Below are 22,982 nucleotides of genomic sequence, written 5' to 3'. Positions count from 1 at the left end.
TGGAGGGTGGAAGGAAGATAATCCTTGCACCATGTCAGATGAGACTATCTGTGCTGGATCTACATATTTATGGAAACATCCCAGGAAAATACCATACTGCCATCTGAATCTGACGGAAGGATTTTAGAAAACCTTGTGGAATATCCCCCCACCAAGCTTCAGGTCTTCAGTAAATTGCCTATTAGGGCACTGAACTGTGTAATTACATCCTATGAAGAAAGGGTAGAAGTTAGCAGCAAGGTAATTTGTCTTTACTATAATTACAGAACTATTATTTAAATTGTATATAGGATCATATAATGCAATAAGGTTATCTTATCAATAATCAATTAATATCAACAAAAGATTGGGTGAAAATCAATTTATGAAGATTCTTGAAGGAGAAGAGAAATGTTTTCTTCTTCCTCAAAAAAAACAGTCCAGTTGCCATTAGAAGGCGGTGGGAAGCCACTATTACCTGGATGACTGAGAATCCCCATAGACACTGGGTGAAATATACTGCTGGATCTGTCCTTGGTCCTGAACTTGATATCCTGCATGCTGTAGTCAACATTTATGGGTCTAATGCATGTCAGATTCTTCCAGCAGCCATTCTACTTCTCTTTCTAGTCTACTCTAAGAAAGGAATTTATTAGAGTAATGTCTCCATCTCTGTATTTATGTAATTTATCAGACATATTCTATTGGATTGCTAGTGGCATCCCATTTTAAAAATTGGTGTACACCAAGAGATGACCAAGAGAACTGGAGCTATTCTCAGAGGTTAACCTGACTTACAGTGCTCTGTATTTATTCATGTATTGTCTACAGCAGTAATCGCGAACCTTTCTTTCCTCGGGTGCTGAAAGAGCATGCATGTATGCTATTGTACATGTGTGAGTGCCCACACCCATAATTCAATGCCTGGGGAGGGCTAAAATAGCTTCCCCTGTCCCCTCCCCAGAGGCCCTCTGGAAGCTTGAAATGGCCTATTTCCCAACCCTGTAGGTTCGTATTTCACCCTTCTCATAGTCCAAAGGCTTCCCTGGAGCCAGGGGAGAGTAAAAACGCCCTCCCTCACCCCCCTGGAGGCTCTCTGGAAGCCAAAAACACCTTCCCAGAGCCTCTGTGTGAGCCAAAAATTAGCTAGATGACATACATATGCACATTGGAGCTGAGTTGGACAACAGCTCGCGTGCCAGCAGATATAGCTCGAAGTGGCACCTGAGCCATAGGTTCGCCATCACTGGTCTATAGCATCCACTTTTAAAATAAAACATTGCTTTTTAATATTAAACATATGTACTATTTCTCTGCCAAATTTTGAAAGTAAAATATTTTTCCCAAATTGTTTTTTAAAATAAAAAATATTTACAGATATTTTCATCTAATATTCTGTTGTACCAGTTATTTTTTTAAAGTGCCTATGTCCCCATTTTGCTCTCTGCAACAATCATCTGAGAAGTTAAAAGCAGGAACAATATGCAAAATTATATGCAATCAATGATTAGGTCCCAATGACACTGATCCAGTCAACTGTAACTCCAAGTTGAACTCAGTGAAGTCAAGCAAACCTCAAGAAGGGATAAACTTTTTCAATGAAAACTGTAACCTCATGACCAAAAATTAATGTAAGACCACATTCAGTAGAGGGGGAAATAATGAAAAATGCCATTTTCTTCAGGTATACATATTTCTTCAACTTCACTTTAGTAAAAGGATTGAATCAGTAATGCTTTGATACTTGATTAGCATGCACACTGAAATTACAAAAACAAAATCTACACCCTTTTTGTATGCATATTTTAAATTATTAATTAATTTAATTTGTACTAGAACATGATGTAAGATGCAGACCATGGCAGAATTCAAGGAATAGCAAAATGATAGGTAAATAAATAAATAAATAAATAAATAAATAAATAAATAAATAAATAAATAAATAAATAAATAAATAAATAAATAAATAAATAAATAAATAAATAAATAAACAAACAAATAAATAAATAAATATCAATAGAAACATTAGAGCAAGGAGTGTAGCTTCCTTTGGAGAAAAGGTTTGAGGCTTTTAACACAGACAAATGCTGTGGGTGGAGAATATGACTCAGGCATATAAACGTATGCATGAGAGATTTGAGATACAGAAAACTCATTCTATGAAGTTGAATTGTGGAGTGTTTGGATCAGATAAAGGAAGTACTTCCCAGCTAGTGATTGTTATCAGTATACTCAACTTTAAAGGGGAATTAGTTAAATCAATAGAAGGTACATTTATCAGTATATCTTAGTTGATTCATTTACATTATGAACCACAATCCTGAGCTGCTCACAAAATAATCTATATAAATAAAATCTATATAAATAAAAATGTAAATGTCCATTTATTCAAATCTCCGAAGGTTTTTCACCGATTGCTTTGGAATTTTGATAGAACATTGCATTTGAATACACATATGTTTTTATATGCCTATATTACATAGATGGCACATCTGTGACAGGTAAAAACATGCAGGTGCTTAAAATGGGACCTTCTTCACCAATTGCTTTGAAATTTTGACACGTTGCATTCGAAGATGCACCTGCGGTTCAGACCTACACATGTATTGCTTTTCATATGGACATTTATTTATTTATTTACTTACTTACTTACTTACTTACTTACTTACTTACTTACTTACTTACTTACTTACTTACTTACTTATTTATTTGACTTTTATGCCGTCCTTCTCCTTAGACTCAGGGCGGCTTACAATATGTTAGCCAGCATATTGCCCCCACAATCCGGGTCCTCATTTTACCCACCTCGGAAGGATGGAAGGCTGAGTCAACCTTGAGCCGGTGATGAGATTTGAACCGCTGACCTACAGATCTACAGTCAGCTTCAGTGGCCTGCAGTACAGCACTCTACCTGCTCCGCCACTCCGGCAATTATATATTGCATGTTCTACAGTTGGCAAACCAGACAAACCAGACTGAGCCACAACAATGCATGGCCAGGTACAGCTGGTAGAACATAAAAGCACATAACCACAGTACAAATTCCTTGCATCCTGGTGCAATAATCTCCCACAATCTTTGCAGTCTCATTCTCCCCCATGGCTTAGATACATAATGAAACATATTTTGAAGTAACATACTATCAAAACCAGGAAGATACCATTGTTTATACCTAACTCATTTATACTCTTATATTCCTGGGCGTATATCCCATTTATTTCCATTTTGCTTTTTACTGCCACACTGACTGTTAAACTATTAAGTTTGTTTAGGACAGGGTTGGCAATTTAGGCCATGGGGGAAGGGAAGCCATAGTGTTTACACTTATATACTGCTTCACATTGTTTTACAATCCTCTCTAAGCAGTTTACAGAGTCAGCATATTGCTCCCCCAACAATCTGAGTCCTCATTTTACTTACCTCGGAAGAATTGAAGGCTGAGTCAATTTTGAGCCTGGTGAGATTCAAACTGCCAAATTACAGGCAGCTGGCAGTCAACAGAAATAGTTTGCAGTACTGCATTCTAACCACTGCACCACATACATCCTTTTGTTATGACTTACAAGCTGACTGAACTAGCCTAATCTTTATTTACATGCTGATCAAAACACAATTTTCATTACTGTACCACCAAAACTCATGGATTGTAACCCATGAAGCATGTTAAATCTTTTGCAGGAACTGATAAATGTATCAGTTCAGTCATGGTATGAAGCTGATGACCTGAAATAATTCCAGACAATTCTGTTTGATAAGCAAAAATGGAGATGCAAATTTCAATTGTTGCTAATAGAAATTGAAGTTTTTGAGTTCAATGTATGAAGTAGTTTGTGGCATTTCATAGAAATTATTTCTAAAGAACAATAATGTTAATAATCAGTTTTTCAGTTGCAGCTACAAAGATTTAGCAGTCTTTAAAATCTTATCACATTGTTGGAATATTACTGCACAATAGCAAAAGTAGTTTTTTGTTTTCACTTTGTGTTGTACCAGTAAAAGTCTTGATTACACTATACAGGCAGTTTTTGAATACCTTTATCACTTTCAATGCTATCGATCTTCGTAGCACAAACTGCATATAAGATGCTCAAAAGCATTTTAACATTGTACATGAAACTCTGAGAGAACTCTGGGAGAAAGAAAAACAAGCCCAAAGCTTTGTTAGCAATTAAACCAAGCTTTTATTCTATTTTTTAAACCACCCACAAATTCAATTCCGAATCAATCAAAAACTTCTGCTTCAGCACAGCAGAAAGGGGGGGGGGGAAGCAATTAAGAATTGCTTAAACAGAGCCATGGAACAGCTAAATACACCAGGTATTATTACATACCATCCTTGAACATTCACTCTTTGATTGCAAGGATCTGGACTCATTCATTCGTTCACTCATTTATTCGTCAAAGTAGCAGTGGCAAACTGGAGGCTGCCCAATGCTGACAGCTACAACAATATTTGATTGTGGGGTTCGCTCAATACCACCATCAATGTTTTTATTCAGTTGAGTTGGAAAAGTAAGAAAAGAAATTTAAATTGGTGAAGGTAACAAAAAATTGCTCAAACTTGTTCAGACAAGAAACATATATTTACCGGTGCAATTCTTTTGAAAGTTGGGGTTCTCTAGAGGATGACCCGGAAGGCGGCATTGGAAACGGTGTTGCCAAAACTCAGGGAACCAAGGATTTCTTTTGTTGGTCTCCAGTCTTATTTTCAAAAAGTAGTCATCAAATGATAAGACTTCTGGAGACTGCAGTTTAATTGTGATGCCCCCACTTGCTTCAGCTTCATAACCTTCAATGACTTCATCTCTATCTGCCCATCCATCACTAGAAGAAGAAGAAGAAGAAGAAGAAGAAGAAGAAGAAGAAGAAGAAGAAGAAGAAGAAGAAGAAAGCTATAGTTAGATCAAAGCATATATGCAAATAGTATTTAAGCAGAAGCTTTTTAACTCATCCAAAGGCCATGGCAATATAAAGAAAAACATGATCATATTATACCATCCCTTTCCCATCATTGCATTATTTAACATATATTTCTTCCTCCAATAATATCTCTTGTTTCTCCAAATTACCAACATGGTGGCTATTATTCACGAGCCATGGCGGCGCAGTGGTTGGAATGCAGGTTAGGTCTGCTGACTGCTGTCTGACTGCAATTTGGCAGTTCGAATCTCACTCAGCTTTCCATCCTTCTGAGGTGGGTAAAATGAGGATCCAAATTGTGGAGGGAAATATGCTGAATTGGTAAACTGCTTAAAGCATGCTATAAAACACTGTGAAGCGGTATATAAGTCTAAGTGCTGTTGCTGCTGCTGTTGTTGTTACTATTATTATTATTATTATTATTATTATTATTATTATTGATAGTAATAGCAGTAGCAGTAGCAGCAGCAGTAGCAGCAGCAGCAGCAGCAGCAGCAGCAGTTACCTCCTCCCAAGTTCTGCTATCCCTCACTATGGTGGAAGCAGGGATGAGTGGAGAAAGCTGGAAGTGTACGACAAGGGCAGGGGTGGGCAGCAGGTAGGATGGGGTGGAACTCAGTTCCACTGGCGGAAATGAAGATGCGTGTGCAGCTGCAGCTAATCAGCGGCTGTCACTTCCTGGATTATTGGTCTTGGCTTGGCTCTCCTTTTTTCCCATGCTGCTGCACTCCTTGCTTTTTTCCTCTTTCCTCCTTCCTGGCCTCAGCTGAGCTTCCCTCTCTCCTGCCCGGCTCCCCTCCAGCATCATGCAGCCACCTCCAACCTGAGATGCAAGCAGAAGACGTGGGTGGAAGCGGTGCTGGCAGCATTTATGCTTCTGGCAGCACCCATTCACCTAGCTACCCAGCCTGAGGTGGGGGGGCAACCCAGGAGGGAGAGCACGGGAAACGTGAAGCAAATTGTCACCCCAGCTAGCGACATTGATAAGGCTGTAAGTTGAGGACTTAACAGTTCACTTGTACGATGATGACCGTCCAATTCAATTTCCCACCTGATCACATGGCCGGTAAGCCACTCCTACCCAGTCACATGACCATTAAGCCATACCCACAAAATAAGTCACACCCCCAGTGTGGCAGTAAAAAATTTGGCTGCCCATTACTGGACAAGGGTACATATTCCCAGTGGGGTCACCCAAGACATGAAGGTTATCTCAGCTGTCCAGCTCAAGCAAGCAGATACCAATAGTGACATACAAGAAGATGCCAGAGAACAAGGTAGAGGCATCAATTCATACTATGTGGGAGAAGGCAATGACAAACCTGCATTTTCTTATCAGGAAAATCACATGGATGGTGAATATAAAATGGTTGATCAGAGGTGGGTTCCTGCAGGTTTGGACTGTTACAAACAGTTCTGTAGAACTGTTAGTAATTTGGCGGACTGGGTTGCTGGAACTGGCAGTGACCCAAGCCTTATATGCCCCCGAGCCAGTTCTCTTGTACAGCCAGTTCGCTGTACATGCCGCCATCTTGTTTTTTGCCTCTGTGTATGTGCAGAAGCTTTTTCTTTTAGTACTGTACATGCGCAGAGGATCATTTCTGGGAAGCGCAAAATGTGCACTTCCATCACAATGTGAACCAGTAGGGAAGGTAAGTAGAATCCAGCCCTATGATTGATGAAGTGTAGAAGAAGAAGAGAATGACCAGAAGCAAGGCAAGGGAACTCAGACTAATGATGAATGCATGTTTGAAAGACTTGAAGGACCAGTTTAGGGGGGAAAATGTCAGGAAGAAAATCTGTCTATGTGATTGCTAGTAGTTAACCCTGACTTGATGGCACATAATCAATAAAAAGATACTAGCAATGTACAGCATTTTTTACTTGGCTAGCACAGCTCCTGAAGCTGATCAGACAATTTGATCCAGAGGATTGTAGAGTAAATTACCTAATATGATAGAATGGGGGGAAAAACAAAACAAATTTCTTCAGGATAGCCAGCAGGGTGATAGAAAGAAATCCCACCTGCTATTCATGATTGCTATTCTGCCGCACAAATCCCAGTGACCAGTTAGGTCCCACAGAGTTGGCATTCTCTGGGTCCCATCGACTAAACAATGTCATTTGGCGGGACCCAGGGGAAGAGCCTTCTCTGTGGCGGCCCCGACCCTCTGGAACCAACTCCTCCCAGAGATCAGAATTGCCCCCACTTTCCTCACCTTTCATAAGCTCCTTAAAACCCACCTCTGTCATCAGGCATGGGGGAACTGAGATATTCCCTTCCCCCTAGGCCTATACAATTTATGCATGGTATGTTTGTGTGTATGTTTGGTTTTTAAATTAGGGTCTTTTAAATTATTTTAAATATTAGATTTGTTATATGTTGTTTTACTAATGTTGTTAGCCTAACAACAATAGTAAAACAACATAGCAACATACAAATCAAATAAACAAACAAACAAACAAACAAACAAACAAACAAACAAACACTGGCACTGTTTTGTCTGAAAAGCAAACAAATTCTTGCTCATTTGATACCACAGGTGCTAAATAAGGAGGAGGGGGAGAAAGATCCCTTGGTTGGGGGCATTTCTGGCTTTTTAAATGTTGGTTCACAAACTTTTAAGATCACAGTTTAGTGCTTTCCTTCCCCCTTCAACCCCTGCCTCCAAAGACTCATAGCTTGGAGTTTAAGTCCAAATGCAAGTCAGACTGCATTTAATTTTTAATATGCATGATCATGTCAGCAGAAAAACAGACTAAGTTGGCATCTAAAAAAGAGTCTGTTGCCATCTAGAAAGATACCAGCAGCTCTTTCTGTCACAGAAAGAGCTTAATTTGCTGGCTTCTCACAGCAGCCAAGCAGGCTACAAAATCAATGAGACTTAGCATAAACAATTTACATATCTGACCTGAAGCCACTTCCAAAGGTTGTTCAAGATATTCAAGACAGAAATAAATGTACATGGATTTCTTGGAAGGAATACCTATTCACCTTGAAGCACAAAAATAATTTCATGTAGGCAGAACATCAGAAAGATTCCAACTGCTCCTTAAACGCAGACAAGGCTGTGTGGATTCTATTATGTCCTGCCCAGAGACTAAGCAAAGGAAGGCTTAGTATTACAGGTTGTTGTGATTGGCTAGTTCGTTCGTCAGGTGCTAGGGTGGCAAAGCTCTCTCACCCGATTGGTTGTTACCTCAGCCAGAGTTAGTATATAAACACCGGCACTTGTTATGGCTTGTTCCTCATCTGTTTTCTGTTGTGTTGAATTCTAATAAAGACTTGATTGCCGACTCCTGCCTCCGACTATTACAGATTCTGTGAATCCAGCACCTTGCATCTACATCGCTATAAAATTATAGTCAAGGAACTAGTGGAAATGAAGCTGTGTGCCCAGCTCCAACTAACTTTCTCCCCCTTCCATCCTCTTCCTCGTCCTCCTCGGAAAGCAGCAGGGAGACCAGCACCAGCAGGAGTTGCAGGGGGTCCATTTCCTCCCCCGTATTTTCTCAACAGCTGTTCGGCACCCATTCGCCTAGCTACCCCACCTGAGTCAGGGGGCGACGCAAGAAGGAGAGCAGGGGAAACGCAAAGCAAATTGTCACCCCAGAGAGGAACACTGGTGAGATGATGATGATCGTTCAAGCCACTCCCACCTGGTCACATGGCTTGCAAGCCATTCCTATCCAGTCACATGACCATCAAGCCACACCCACAGTGTGGCAGTAAAGATTTTGGCTGCCCATTACTGGTCTTTAGGCATAACTTTTTCCAAGACTGGCTCTTGGGCTTGCCATCATCAATGGAGCACATTTAGAGTAAAAGCCCTTTTGAATTTACTGCTTAAACTAAAGAGCCATAGTTAATTAATTAAAGCCCCATTAATTAAAGGTTATAAAACTAAGGTTACCCCTATACTCTTATATGGAGCAGAAGTTTGGGGTCTATACTCAATCACAGTCCCAAAATAAGCAAATCCCTGCGTTTGAGATGCATTTTGGGTATAGATCCAAGAACATCTGCTGCAGCAAGTTACAGCTGAATTGGGAATTGATACAATTCATGCACTATTCAGAATTAGAGCATAAACTACTGGTGCAAAGTCAGTGGAATGGAGACTGATGGACTCCCCAAGTTATGTCTACTAGAGCAAATAAAATTACAATCACAAATCTCCTGGATCACCAAACTAACATATTTTGTAAGAAACTGTGGCTTTCCTGTTTCTTGTGTAATAGGAGAATAACTCAAAAAGAAAAAGAAAAGGAAAAAAAAGAGCTGCCCAAAGAATTAAGGATATATGTTGTGGTTGGCTCTGGCCCAGCTCCTGCTCCAGGGAATGGGGAGGTGGATGCAGGGGAAACTTCAACATGTCACAGGCCTGTGTTATTGCCGACAGAATCAGTTCAGAGTTTAGTTTCCTTGGAAGAAGAAGAAGGTGGGAGTGACTCGGCAGAGAAGGGCTTGACACACAGCCAAGGCAGTCAATCTTCCTTATCTTCTATTGCTTCAGATGATCACATTTTGGACCCATGCAAGCGCAGAATTATGCATAGAAGAGACCAAGTAAGAACATATTACAGGAAATAAGGGAGGCCACCTGTGTTTGGGTGGGGCTCCAGTAAGTAGGGCTGCTGCTATAAATAACAGCATGTGGGTTTGGCCATTGTGGAAGAATATCTGTTGCAGTTCCTTGGGAATCTTGTGTGCTGGACTTTATTGCTTTGGAGCTGACATAGGACAATGCCTCGCGTGCCCTCAGATATGGCTCCTTGTGCCACCTGTGGCACCCGTGCCATAGGTTTTCCATCTCTGTCTTAGGGAGATATTTATGCAGGTGAGATTCGAACAGCTTGACACAATGGTCAGATATGGGAGATTCCATTCTATACCTACAATGAGCGTCTCTTCATTTGTGGAATGGCAGAGGTAGAAGACCTGACTCACATCCTATTTGATTGTTGCTTGTATAAGCTATTTAGATTTACTAATTTACTACGGAGAGGGGAGGCATACAAATCCAATAAATAAATAGATAGATAGATAGATAGATAGATAGATAGATAGATAGATAGATAGATTAGATAGATAGATAGGTAGGTAGGTAGGTAGGTAGGTAGGTAGATAGATAGATAGATAGATAGATAGATAGATAGATAGATAGATAGATAGATAGATAGATAGATAGATAGATAGATAGATAAGATTAGGGAGTTATCCTGACAATAAGAGCTGAATCTTCTTAATAGCCTATGTAATCCTACTTGTGAATATGATAATAAAATCCTATCATCAGCATAAAGCAAGCTGTTGCAGTAAGCATTTAGGATCATCGGCATGTTTACAATGGGATCCTTCATTAACCCTGGCAGGTCATTGGCTGCTGGATACCACCACCTAGCTGTGTGGCACTTTGTCTGTTGGGACCCAACTCTCACATTGACTCTTCCTCTAAGTTATGGGAAGCAATAAAGAATTAGGACAATATGCTAAGCCACTAATTGTATTTTGTGACATAGCATGAACCAGTTTACGCAGCAAGCACTAAGCAAAGACCCTGAATATGATACGGAGTTCTACGGTTAGCATTTGAAACTAAAAAAAGGACACTCCCTTGGGATGCCTTTAATTAAATGGAATAATGTCAGTGGGTGACATCCCAGGTGAATCCCAAGGAAGATAAAACTCTTCTCTTTTTGGACTGCTTCTCCTTGTGTGACTTGATCCAGTAAAAGAATATAGCTGTTGCCATAGTTGTGCAACATTAAGCAGCCAAATCAGGACTCCTTGTAGAAAACTGGCAGCCATCCTGATTGTTGCAAACACATCACAGAACTAACTCTCTCTCTCCCCCCTCCATCCCTCTCTGACACTGAGAATTCCTATTGCTGATTTTGTACACATGTACACACACACACACACACATTCCTTTAAAGACAGGAATCTGCCTTTACATATTCAATAACCTTATAAAACACCATTTTTTTCATTGTTGAGTGCAAGTTTACCAAGTCAGACTGAAACTACAAAGTGAATGGCATGTCCGTTAGAAGGGGATTAATGCATTTCGCCCTCCAAAAATGTAAAAAATCGGTCAGAGTGCGAGAAATCTGTTTCTCTACGCTGCCCACTATGACGTCACCCCAGGAGTCTCAATATAAAATGATCCCATGTCTGCAGATTTCAACTACGTCCCCCCCCCAAATATAAACAATTTAGCTCTTTTTTAAACTTTCCCATTGTAAAATAGATTTGGATTTTCAGAAGCAAATTAAAAAAAAAACCAGACACCCAGCAAAATGGTCCAATATGAATGAAATTTGAATTTGGGAAACCTTGATTTAGAGGCATTCCTTAGCATCATCATATTATCTTGGTCACCAATCATTGTAATTAGTTTGGATTTAGTTTAGAATGGTTTGGGAAATGAGGAAGATATTTCCTTCTTGATGTTATTGTTTTGATTGTATCCCGAGGCCCTTTGTGTTATACTGTCTTATTATATTTTAATAGTATTCAGCCATATATTATGGCTAACCCATTTATTTATTTATTATTATTTATTTATTTATTTATTATTTAGATTTGTATGCCGCCCCTCTCCGCAAACTCGGGGTGGCTCACAGCAAGATACAGCAAATCATGACAAATCCAAATAAATTTAAAATATTTAAAAAGATTTCAAAAGAACCCCATTTATTAACAAACACACACACAAACATACCATGCATAAATTGTACATGCCCGGGGGAGGTGTTTCAGTTCCCCCATGCCTGACGGCAAAGGTGGGTTTTAAGGAGTTTACGGAAGGCAGGGAGAGTAGGGGCAGTTCTAATCTCTGGGGGGAGTTGGTTCCAGAGAGTTGGGGCCGCCACAGAGAAGGCTCTTCCCCTGGGGCCCGCCAACCAACATTGTTTACTTGACGGGACCCGGAGAAGGCCCACTCTGTGGGACCTAATCGGTCGCTGGGATTCGTGCGGCAGAAGGCGGTCTCGGAGATATTCTGGTCCAGTGCCATGAAGGGCTTTAAAGGTCATAACCAACACTTTGAATTGTGACCGGAAATTGATCGGCAGCCAACCCATACAGTTGGAATTTAGGTCTGTGGTGTATTTCAACTCCCAGTATTCTCCCAGCCAGCAGGGGGTTCTGGGAGCTAAAATTCACACAGTTTAAAGTTGCAAAACATGCCTTGGTCCATATGCTAAACAAATGACTCATTGGGATCCCCATATCAAAATAACTTACCTTATGTGCAGCCAGAATCTGAAAATAACATTTAACACTGCACAGTACTTAAACAAAATGGTTCGGTTCAGATCTGCATATGTGGGACTGATTGGCCTAGATTGCAGGGGTGACACCAAAATATAATTTTATCCTATTTTATCTATATCTTAAATTATTGTTTTTTATTCCAATTTTATTTTAGACTGTATTTTATTCTAACTTCATTTTAAATCATATTTTATTCTAATTTCACTCAGCCACCCACAGCCACTTTGGAAAGGGAGACAGCCGGCATATACTGTAAATATAATAAATAAATTCAGAAATGGTTCAGTCCTAATGCCTCCCTAATTCACTGGAGTAAAAGAAAGTCAATGGGCAAACCACAATCAGACATGCAAAAGCCTACTATTTTTGCCTATCTAAAGTGTAGTTCTATTTTTCCTGTGGAATTGATTTTCTGATGTAACATCAATTTTCTGATCTAACATCAATACAGGAGATGTGGGAAGATGCGGTCCATTGATTGACCAAGATATTACAGGTAGTTATGCACATGTTTTGATGGGAGAATTCCATGGATAGCCATTAAAGTTCATGTCAATTTGGTTTTATCTTTTGATAGATCCATAGATAAGGGTGACACGTATATATCAAGTTATCATAGTTTAGACAGAATGTCAATTTTTTTTAAAAAAAACAAAACCCCAAAACCCCTTCATTTGCATTTTTTAATCTGACCTTATAAAATTCTACTAACCCTTGAGGTTATATCCTAGATTATTATATGGAGAGATAATAGTGGTATAGCATCATGAGTTTGGACTACTAGTTGGGGCTTATGAATTCATGCTTCTTATATTTTGCTTTTTTATTTTATTGTTGTTGTTGTTGTTGTTGTTGTTGTTATTATTATTATTATTATTATTATTATTATTATTAATTAGATTTGTATGCCGCCCCTCTCCATAGACTCTGCATTATTCTCTGCACTAATGTTCACAGCATTAGTGAATCTGTCATCTTCACCTCTATAACTGTCTGTTTGATTCTGCAACTCAACAAGACAGACACAGACTTCGGAGAATAATCAGAACTGCAGAAAAAAACAATTACTGCCAACCTGCCTTCCATTGAGGACCTGTTTACTGCACGAGTCAGAAAGAGGGCTGTGAAAATATTTACTGACCCCTCGCATCCTGGACATAAATTGTTTCAACTCCTACCCTCAAACAACGCTACAGAGTATTGCACACCAGAACAACTAGACACAAGAACAGTTTTTCCCCAAACACCATCATTCTGCTAAACAAATATTTCCCTCACCAGTGTCAAACTATTCTCTAAGGCTGCATTATTATTATTATTAGTCATTCCTATCACTCATGTTCTCCCACTTATGACTGTATGACTGTAACTTCTTGTTTGTACTTTTATGATTTATAGTAATATTGATTGTTTCCTGATGCTTATTTGCACCCTATGACAATCATTAAGTATTGTAGCTCATGATTCTTGACAAATTTATCTTTTCTTTTATTTACACCGAGAGCATATGCACCAAAGAAAAGATCCTTGTGTTTCCAATCACACTTGGCCAATAAAGAATTCTATTCTATTCTATTCTATTCTATTCTATTCTATTCTATTCTATTCTGTTCTGTTCTGTTCTGTTCTGTTCTCTTCTGCTCTGCCCTGCCCTGCCCTGTCCTGTTCACAAACATTGTGTGTTATTTGGTATACTACTCCTATTTTATCTATTTTTGATACATTATGGCTGCTGTACCACATGCTGGTCTGTGGCACATTTCTCAATTACTTGTTCCTTTACTGGTTGGTGGTTGATTCAAAAAGACAAAAACTGCCCATGACTTCAATATTTTCATTGTGAATGCTGAGCCTGGTTGTTATGCCTGTTGTCATTACTTTATTGTTGTTGCCAATTATATTTCAGTTTGGTCTGATTTAATCACTGCCTTCCTTGACTTTTATGCTGTTGCTTGCAAGTCCTTTGCATTTTCAGCTATTGGAGTGGTGTCATTAGCATAGCACAGGTTATTGATATTTCTTCCTCCAATTTTAAAGCCACATTCATCTTCCTTCAACCCAGCTTCCCTCAATATGAATATATATTAAGGGAAGCCAAATTGAAAGAAGATGAATGTGGTTTTAAAATTGAAGAAATATATAGGCTAAATAAATATGAGGCTGAATAAATAAGGAGGAGTATACATTCTTGCATAACTACTTTGCCCACTTACAGCCAGTCTATTTTACCATATAATCCTGCAAAAAAACCCCACCCTCCTTGCCTTTCGTAAGCTCCTTAAAACCCACCTCTGTCGTCAGGCATAGGATAATTGAGATATTCCCTTTCCCCTAGGCTTATAAAAAAAAATTATGCATGGTATGTCTGTATGTATGATTGGTTTCTTAAATTGGGATTTCTTTTTAAGTTAACTTAAATATTAGAATTGTTTATATTGTTTCGTTACTGTTGTTAGCCGCCCTGAGTCTACGGAGAGGGGTGGCATACAAATTTGATTAATAAAATAAATAGATTAATAAATTATATTTTTGTCTTATTTATAAGCCTTCAGTCCAGATTTCATTTATCACAGTGAGAGTAACTATAGCTTGGTTTCAGGCACCATACTGAAACTTATGGGATGCCTGAATCTCTAGAACAGGGGTGTCAAATGCATCACACACTAGCCACCACCATCCATCCCTGGTTTAATGAGGGGGGAAAAAGTTGCAATATATCATGTGATGATGTATGGTTGCGAGTTTGACACTCCTGCTCTAAAGCAAGGCATACTCTGAAAAAGTCATTGTGAAATTAGTATCCATGTGGCTAGTTGCGACCCTATTTGGATCGGGAGTCTCTTCTCACAGTCACTCATGCCCCTATCACCTCACTGCCCGACAACTGCAATGCATTCTACATGGGGCTACCCTAAAAGAGCGTTCGGAGACTACAATTAGTCCAGAACTCAGCCACACGAGCTGTTGTAGGTGTGCCTAGATACACCCACATAATACCAACACTTCACGAGCTGCACTGGCTTCCATTGGGTCTCCGGACTCAATTTAAGGTGTTGGTTATCACATATAAAGCTCTACATGGCTTACGGCCTGACTGTTTATGGGACCGTCTTCTGCCTCACACTTCCTAGCATCTGATTAGAGCCCAGAGGATTGGCCTTCTCCAGGTCCCATCGGCCAAACAATGCCAACTGGCAGGACCATGTGGGAGGGCCTTCTGTGTGGTGGCTCCGCCTCTCCCCCAGAGATTCCCCTGGAGATCCGTATCACCCCTCCCTCCTGGTTTTCCAGAAAGCCTTAAAAACATGGCTTTGCCATCAGGCCTGGGATCATTGAACAAGAGCATCTAGCTCCAACATAGAACTGATGAATGTTATTCTAGGAGTTTTTAAATTGTTTCATATTGTTTTTTTATTTGATGTACACCGCCCAGAGTCTAACAGGAGTTGGGCGGTCTATAAATTAAAAAATTAAATTAAAAAATTAAATTAAGTTAAGTTAAGTTAAGTTAAACTAAACTAAACTAAACTAAATTAAATTAAATTAAATTAAATTAAATTAAATTAAATTAAATTAAATTAAATTGACTTAAAAAATTACCAGCGAAAAAAGTCAGGCTCAGGGAGAAACTAAGTAGTCTTTTCTAGTTACATAAAAAGAAGAAAGATTTGTGGAACTGATGGTTTCATTATTACTTAACTTACTGAGTGACATAAGAAGCCCACTTTGATTTTTTTAGGAAATGGCAATACTATTGTAATAGAACTTTTTGTATAACCTGTCAGGATTAAGCATATCCTGAGGTAATGTCTCAATGCAGAAGGAAGGCCTACATAGAGAATGCTGAGTCATTCCGAGGCAATTAAGCTTGCAGCAATGTCATCAGGTGAAAAGTATTTAAATACGCAAGAGCTCTCTGCTTTCTGCTGTTCTGTTCGTTCGCTCTCTCTCTGATATCTGATCCTGCTCTGTGTGAAGTGTGCTCTGAAGTTGCTGTAGTGATCCATTGGTTCCTGTGAGTTATTGTAACTAAAATAGTTGTAGTGAGATACTAGTGAGATACTAGTGTAATGTATGTATAAAGTAGAATACAGTTAGTGTAAATAAGAAGTAAATATATTTTTCCAAGACTTCCTACTGCTGCTGTGTTTCATTGAAGACTTCAACTCCACATCTACTGTTCTGTGGTTGGCTGGTTGGACTGGTTTGCTGCTTGGGCTGGCTAGTTTCCGAAAGTGCAGCTCTGATATAACCAAATACTGTAATAGGCAAAGAACTACCGAAGAAAATGAAATATGCAACCTCTCTCCTGCTCTCTGTGGCATCATTTACAATGCAAATATAGAGGTATGGTCTTAGCACAATTATTGTAAGCCGCAGAACATTAAAGTAAATGAATAATCAAATAAATATGCTTCTGATTTGAACAATTTACTCTTGTACAGATATGCATAATCTGCTTCATCATGCTGCTTGAAAAAAAGGTTCTGGGTTAATTCCTAACGTTCCATAATCTTGCCTTCAAAACATGTCTTGATATATTTTGCGATTAATGGAATTAACTGGGGGGTGGGGTGAGAAATATGACATCAAAGGCTGGCATTTCAGAGCATTAGCCCTTCAGATTCATTCCTACAGATTCTCCCCCTCCCCCAAACTCTTAAAAACACCAGATGCAGTCTTATAGCCTTGGATAGATAGCCTATTTTGTAAATATCTATTCAGGAATTGTTAAGTGCCATATGCACTGCATATACTCATATTTGCATAATGCTTTTTAACAGCCTATCACACTAGTGTCACTGGGAGTTGTTACCATGAGAATCTCTAGCTCTTCTAGCATCGTCAGTGCTTAGTAAAAGTGGCTGTTGCATATTAGTAGGTCTCCAGGGTATACACCGAGGCATATTTGGCATGCCGGCGCTATGACAGTACCCCCCCAACCCAAACTGTATGCAGACATGCCCAAGGCAGAGCACTTCTATACATGCTAATTAATATAATTTGTTCTCTCATTAATATTTTATAGGAACATGTTCACTTCTGGACTAATAAATAAAAATGACAGTTCCTTGTACCTTTGTTAATAAACTAAGTACAGTGGTACCTCTACTTAAGAACTTAATTCGTTCCGTGACCAGGTTCTTAAGTAGAAATGTTTGTAAGTAGAAGCAATTTTTCCCATAGGAATCAATGTAAAAGCAAATAATGCGTGCAAATCCATTAGGAAAGAAATAAAAGCTCGGAATTTGGGTGGGAGGGGGAGGAGGAAAAAGAGGACAGTCGCTGCCCAGAGCGAAGGGAGCATTTCTTTTCTCTGGGCGCTGGCAGAGGTTTATTCCCTCTCCAAGCACCCAGAGAAAGGAAAATGCTTCGTTCGCTCTGGACTGCCAAAGCCTCCTTAAGCACCACTGAAAGGCTCCTCTGCAGGCCAGAAAAGCCCGAGATGGCCGGGATTAAAGGGGGAATGGCAGGAAACTGGCCGGGCCTTCGTGCTGCTCTCAAATTTCCTGGGAAATTTTTCCGGGCTTGGGTTCTTAAGTAGAAAATGGCTCTTAAGAAGAGGCAAAAAAATCTTGAACACCCGGTTCTTATCTAGAAAAGTTCTTAAGTAGAGGCGTTCTTAAGTAGACAATATATAGGCACTCCCTTCCCTTCCCTTCCCTTTCCCCCTTCTCTTTCTCTTTCTCCTTTCCTTTCCCCCTCTTTGAAAACCAGACAAAGCTCATAAATAGACATAAATTTAAATATGTTGAATATATGCCAATAAAATAAGTGTGGATACTCATGATTGATTATCAATGTGATATATTTGATCACAATCTTATCATTACAGTGAATGACTTCTTTTATTGCACTAAGCAATAACTTGATCATGATGGAATACTGAAAAACAATAACAGTGGTTTATAAACGATTATTGACTGAGTTCATGCAAAATGCTAAGCCAAAACCAAACCAAACCTAACCAAACCAAACCTAACCAAACCAAACCAAACAGAAAGGCAATTAAAAACAAGGGTTTATGAATATCAACTAGCAGTTAAACAGCATGACCAAAAATCCGTGACCTCAAGCCACATTACAATGAACAACACCAGTTCAATTGGGAAGGAACAAAAATCATTGGCCATGCCAGCCACATGAATTTATTAAAACCTGGTATTCCACCAAAAGAGCAATTAACAAGTATGTTGACTTGGATTCAGCATATGAATATGTAAGAAACCAGACCATTCGAATGACCAATCAACAAGGAAACCAATCAGATGCTGAGAATTTTAATATGGCTCCATCAAACAACCAATCATATAACCAACTGACCATACTGTACATAGAATAACAGTGTCGGAAGAGACCTTGGAAGTCTTCTAGTCCAACTCATAAGTACAACTAATAAAATAAATAAATAAACAAATAAACCTCCTGCTTAGGCAGGAAACCTTACACAACTTCAGACAAATGGTTATCCAACATCTTAAAAACTTCCAGTGTTGGAGGCAAGCTGTTCCACTGATTAATTGTTCTAACTGTCATGTAATTTCTCCTTAGATCTAAGTTGCTTCTCTCCTTGATTAGTTTCCACCCATTGCTTTTTGTCCAGCCCTCAGGTGCTTTGGAGAATAATCCCTATTCTTTGTGGAAACCCCTGAGATATTGGAACATTGCTATCATCTCTCCCCTAGTCCTTCTTTTCATTACACTAGACATATTCCTGCAACTGTTTTTCATATGTTTTAGCCCCTAAGCATATTGTTGCTCTTCTCTGCACTCTTTCTAGAGTTTCAAAATCATTTTTATATTGTGACGACCAAAACTGGATGCAGTATGCCAAGTGTGGCTTCACCAAGGCATTATAAAATGGTATTAACACTTCACGTGATCTTGATTCTATCCCTCTGTTTATGCAGCCTAGAACTGTGTTGGCTTTTTTTGCCAGCTGCTACACACTGTTGGCTCATATTTAAATGGTTGTCCACTAGGACTCCAAGGTCCCACTCACAGTTACTACTGTTGAGCAAGGCACCACACGTACTCTACCTGTGCATATACCATATCTGTATACTTTTTTCACCATTGAATTTCATTTTGTTAGATAGCGCCCAATATTCAAGTCACTCGAGATCCTTCTGTATCTATCTACCAAACAAAGCTTCATCTGATGTGTGAATCAGATCACTGCATCTTGAATCATGTACCACTTAAGAATAAATGGTTCCCGTTTTCCTACTTGTACTCTCCTGTCAGTCTACACACCCCTTCGAAAATACCGAATTAGCATCCTCTTTCTTTCTAGAAGCAATACTGTCTTTGTACTTCTGCAACTTTGGGAGTTTCTCCAAAAATGCACACACTGTTCTCTTACATGAAGTTTATTTATTTTATTTATTTATTTTTTATATTTGTCAAACAAGTATAGAGTTATAGTCTGTATTAACATAACAAAGTATAAAGAAGTGATGAAAAGGATAATGGCGGCCGCAAATCAGATCGAAACTACCTGCAGCCCTTTTCTCTCTTTTCTTCACCGAGTTACAACCTTCAGAGACTGAGAGTTTCAGAGACTGAGAGGCTGAGCTGAGTTATCGAGCCAGCCAAATTGAAACAGCCAGACCCACCAGATACACTAAGCGGTCCCGAGACGCGGGAACACCGAATGGTGGGGGTGTTCGGCGTCAAAAGACCAGCCAAGTGGGGAACTGCAGGAGGAGGAGAGAGAGGAGACAGAGGGCTATGGGAAAACAAAGAGGCCAAGGAGGAGAGTACCACTATGACCACCAAAGGAGCATACTGTGGCTACATAGAGGTCTGGATTGCCAATTTGGCTACTGCTGGGAACACAACAGACTGGGCATGTCAATTTATGAGATCTATAGTAATGAGACTCTGCTGCAAAACTACTGGGAACCAACGGAGGGCCGACCAGTGCGGTTTGGAGGCACTGTAAGAGTGGATGGGACAAGAGAGAAGGAAGATCTGAAATCATCATTGACACTAAGGACTCTGAGAGACAGGGAAATTAATTTAATAACCAGCATACTTGGGATAAGGACGTTCTACCGCCCCTTCTCTGAGGAGTGGGGGAGATATAGAATGACTCTTGACTCTGAGCAATTTGTGACTTTACTACCTGAGACCTTGGTGCTGTTGTTATTTGCTGCTGACTGGGTTCATTTTAATCAACTGAATTGTTACACTATTACCTATATTTTATATATTCTATATTTTCTATTTGTATTTACTTCTTTTATTAGTATTTTAACTGTAGTATTTTAATTAATTGATTTATATTTTAACTAAATTATTGGGGGGGTGTTTTATTGATGGATAACTGGGATGGGCATAGGGTGTATGGAGCAAATGATTGGTATGGATGGGGCGGATGGGATGGGTGGGATCATAGTATGGGAGAAATGAATGGGAGTGATGTAAATAATACACTTGGCCAACCTGGCGCTGGAGAGGCGGGAGGGGGAGGGGCGGCTATCTCTGGGGTGACAGAGGGTCAGGATATCTCAGTGCTGCTGGGGAGAGGCAGATATGGCGGGAGTCACGGAGCTAGCCGTTACAGGGGAAGGAGGGATCGTTGCTTAATAACGATCCCTTGTTCCGGCTCCGTGAGCTCAACCCAGAATACTGGTGATGAGTGTAAATCTGGCCCTGGGCTCAGGTTGCTGCTACTCAATGCCAGGTCGGTGGTAAATAAAGCTCTCCTCATCCGGGATTTGATCCTGGATGAGGAGGCCGACCTGGCATGTGTAACTGAAACCTGGCTGGGCCCAGAGGGAGGAGTTCCTCTCTCTGAAATTTGCCCAGCCGGGTTTCAGATATGGCATCAACCTCGACCCCGGGGAAGGGGGGGAGGAGTGGCTATTATAGCCAGGGAGAGCCTTTGCCTGCGTAGACTCGTTGCTCCGGAGATTGCGGGTTGTGAGTCCCTCCTGGTGAAGTTGGACTTAGGGGTTCAGGTGGGCTTGTTTCTCACGTACCTGCCTCCCAGCTGCGTGGCACAAGCCCTGCCTGTGCTGCTCGAGGAGGTAGCCGGGCTGGCGGTGGGGTTCCCTAGACTTATTGTCTTGGGAGACCTCAACCTGCCGTCGCTCGGCGAATCCTCTGGATTGGCACAGGAGTTCATGGCCACCATGACAGCCATGGACCTGACCCAAGTAGTTCAGGGTCCGACTCATGAGGGGGGGCACTCACCCGACATGGTATTCCTCTCTGAGCAACTGAGTAATGGTCTGAGACTAAGGGGCTTAGAAGTGTTGCCTTTGTCATGGTCAGACCATTTTCTACTGCGGCTTGACTTCCTGGCTCCAATCCTCCCCCGCAGGGAGGCGGAACCAATTAAGATGTTCCGCCCCAGATGCCTGATGGATCCAGAAGGCTTTCAGAAGGCGCTTGGGGTTCTTCCAGATACACTCGTCCGCAGTCCGGCAGAGTCTCTGGCTGAGGCCTGGAACAAGGCGGCAGCGGAGGCCCTTGACCGTATTGCGCCGTTGCGACCTCTCCGTGGCGCTAGACCCCGTAGAGCTCCATGGTTCAACGAGGAGCTCCGGGAGTTGAAGCGCCAGAAGAGACGTCTAGAGAAGCGATGGAGGAAGAGTAAGTCCGAATCCGATCGAACACTTGTAAGAGCTTTTATTAAGACTTACAAAGTGGCGCTCAAGGCGGCAAGATGCGCGTATCATTCCGCCTTGATTGCATCAGCGGAATCCCGCCCGGCCGCTCTGTTTAGGGTGACCCGCTCCCTTCTTAATCAGGGGGGAGTTGGGGAGCCCTTACAGAGTAGTGCCGAGGACTTTAACACGTTTTTCGCTGATAAAATCGCTCGGATCCGGGCCGATCTCGACTCCAATTGTAAAACAGAGTCGACTGACAACGAGTCAGTCGAGGTGACTGGGGCTAAACGTCTTTGTCCATCTGTCTGGGAGGAGTTTGACTTGGTGACACCTGATGAAGTGGACAAGGCCATTGGAGCTGTGAGTTCTGCCACCTGTTCACTGGATCCGTGTCCCTCTTGGTTGGTTTCGGCCAGCCGAGAGGTGACAAGGAGCTGGGCCCAGGAGATTACCAACGCTTCCTTGGGGAGGGGAGTCTTTCCAACACTCTATAAAGAAGCGCTCGTGCGCCCCCTCCTCAAGAAGCCTTCCCTGGACCCAGCCGTACTCAATAACTACCGTCCAGTCTCCAACCTTCCCTTCATGGGGAAGGTTGTCGAGAAGGTGGTGGCACTCCAGCTCCAGCGGTCCTTGGAAGAAGCCGATTATCTAGGTCCCCAGCAGTCGGGTTTCAGGCCCAGATACAGCACGGAAACTGCTTTGGTCGCGTTGATGGATGATCTCTGGCGGGCCCGGGACAGGGGCTTGTCCTCTGTCCTGGTGCTTCTTGACCTCTCAGCGGCTTTCGATACCATCGACCATGGTATCCTTCTGCGCCGGCTGGAGGGGTTGGGAGTGGGAGGCACTGTTCTCCAGTGGTTCTCCTCCTACCTCTCCGGTCGGTCGCAGTCGGTGTTAGTGGGGGGTCAGAGGTCGACCTCTAGGTTTCTCCCTTGTGGGGTGCCTCAGGGGTCGGTCCTCTCCCCCCTGCTATTTAACATCTACATGAAACCGCTAGGTGAGATCATCCAAGGGCATGGGGTGAGGTATCATCAATATGCCGATGATACCCAGTTATACATCTCCACCCCATGTCCAGTCAACGAAGCAGCGGAAGTGATGTGCCGGTGCCTGGAGGCTGTTGGGGCCTGGATGGGTGTCAACAAACTCAAACTCAATCCAGACAAGACGGAGTGGCT

At 41.2% G+C, this 22,982-nt stretch overlaps 1 protein-coding gene across 2 annotated transcripts in view; it reads right to left on the bottom strand.

Moving 5' to 3' along the window:
• The window catches only part of GRM1 (glutamate metabotropic receptor 1), a 238,810-nt gene that overhangs the window by 75,420 nt on the left and 140,408 nt on the right, over nucleotides 1–22,982 (bottom strand). For both annotated transcript variants that reach the window (XM_070733671.1, XM_070733673.1), the window contains exon 3: nucleotides 4,568–4,803. In XM_070733671.1, the coding sequence (XP_070589772.1) occupies nucleotides 4,568–4,803 (236 nt within the window). The remainder of the gene's footprint in view (nucleotides 1–4,567; nucleotides 4,804–22,982) is intronic.

Source organism: Erythrolamprus reginae, chromosome 1 (genome assembly GCF_031021105.1).
Source record: "Erythrolamprus reginae isolate rEryReg1 chromosome 1, rEryReg1.hap1, whole genome shotgun sequence".
NCBI lineage: Eukaryota > Metazoa > Chordata > Lepidosauria > Squamata > Dipsadidae > Erythrolamprus > Erythrolamprus reginae.
Note: the sequence above shows the minus strand (reverse complement) of the source record. Positions and strands in the feature narration are given on the sequence as shown.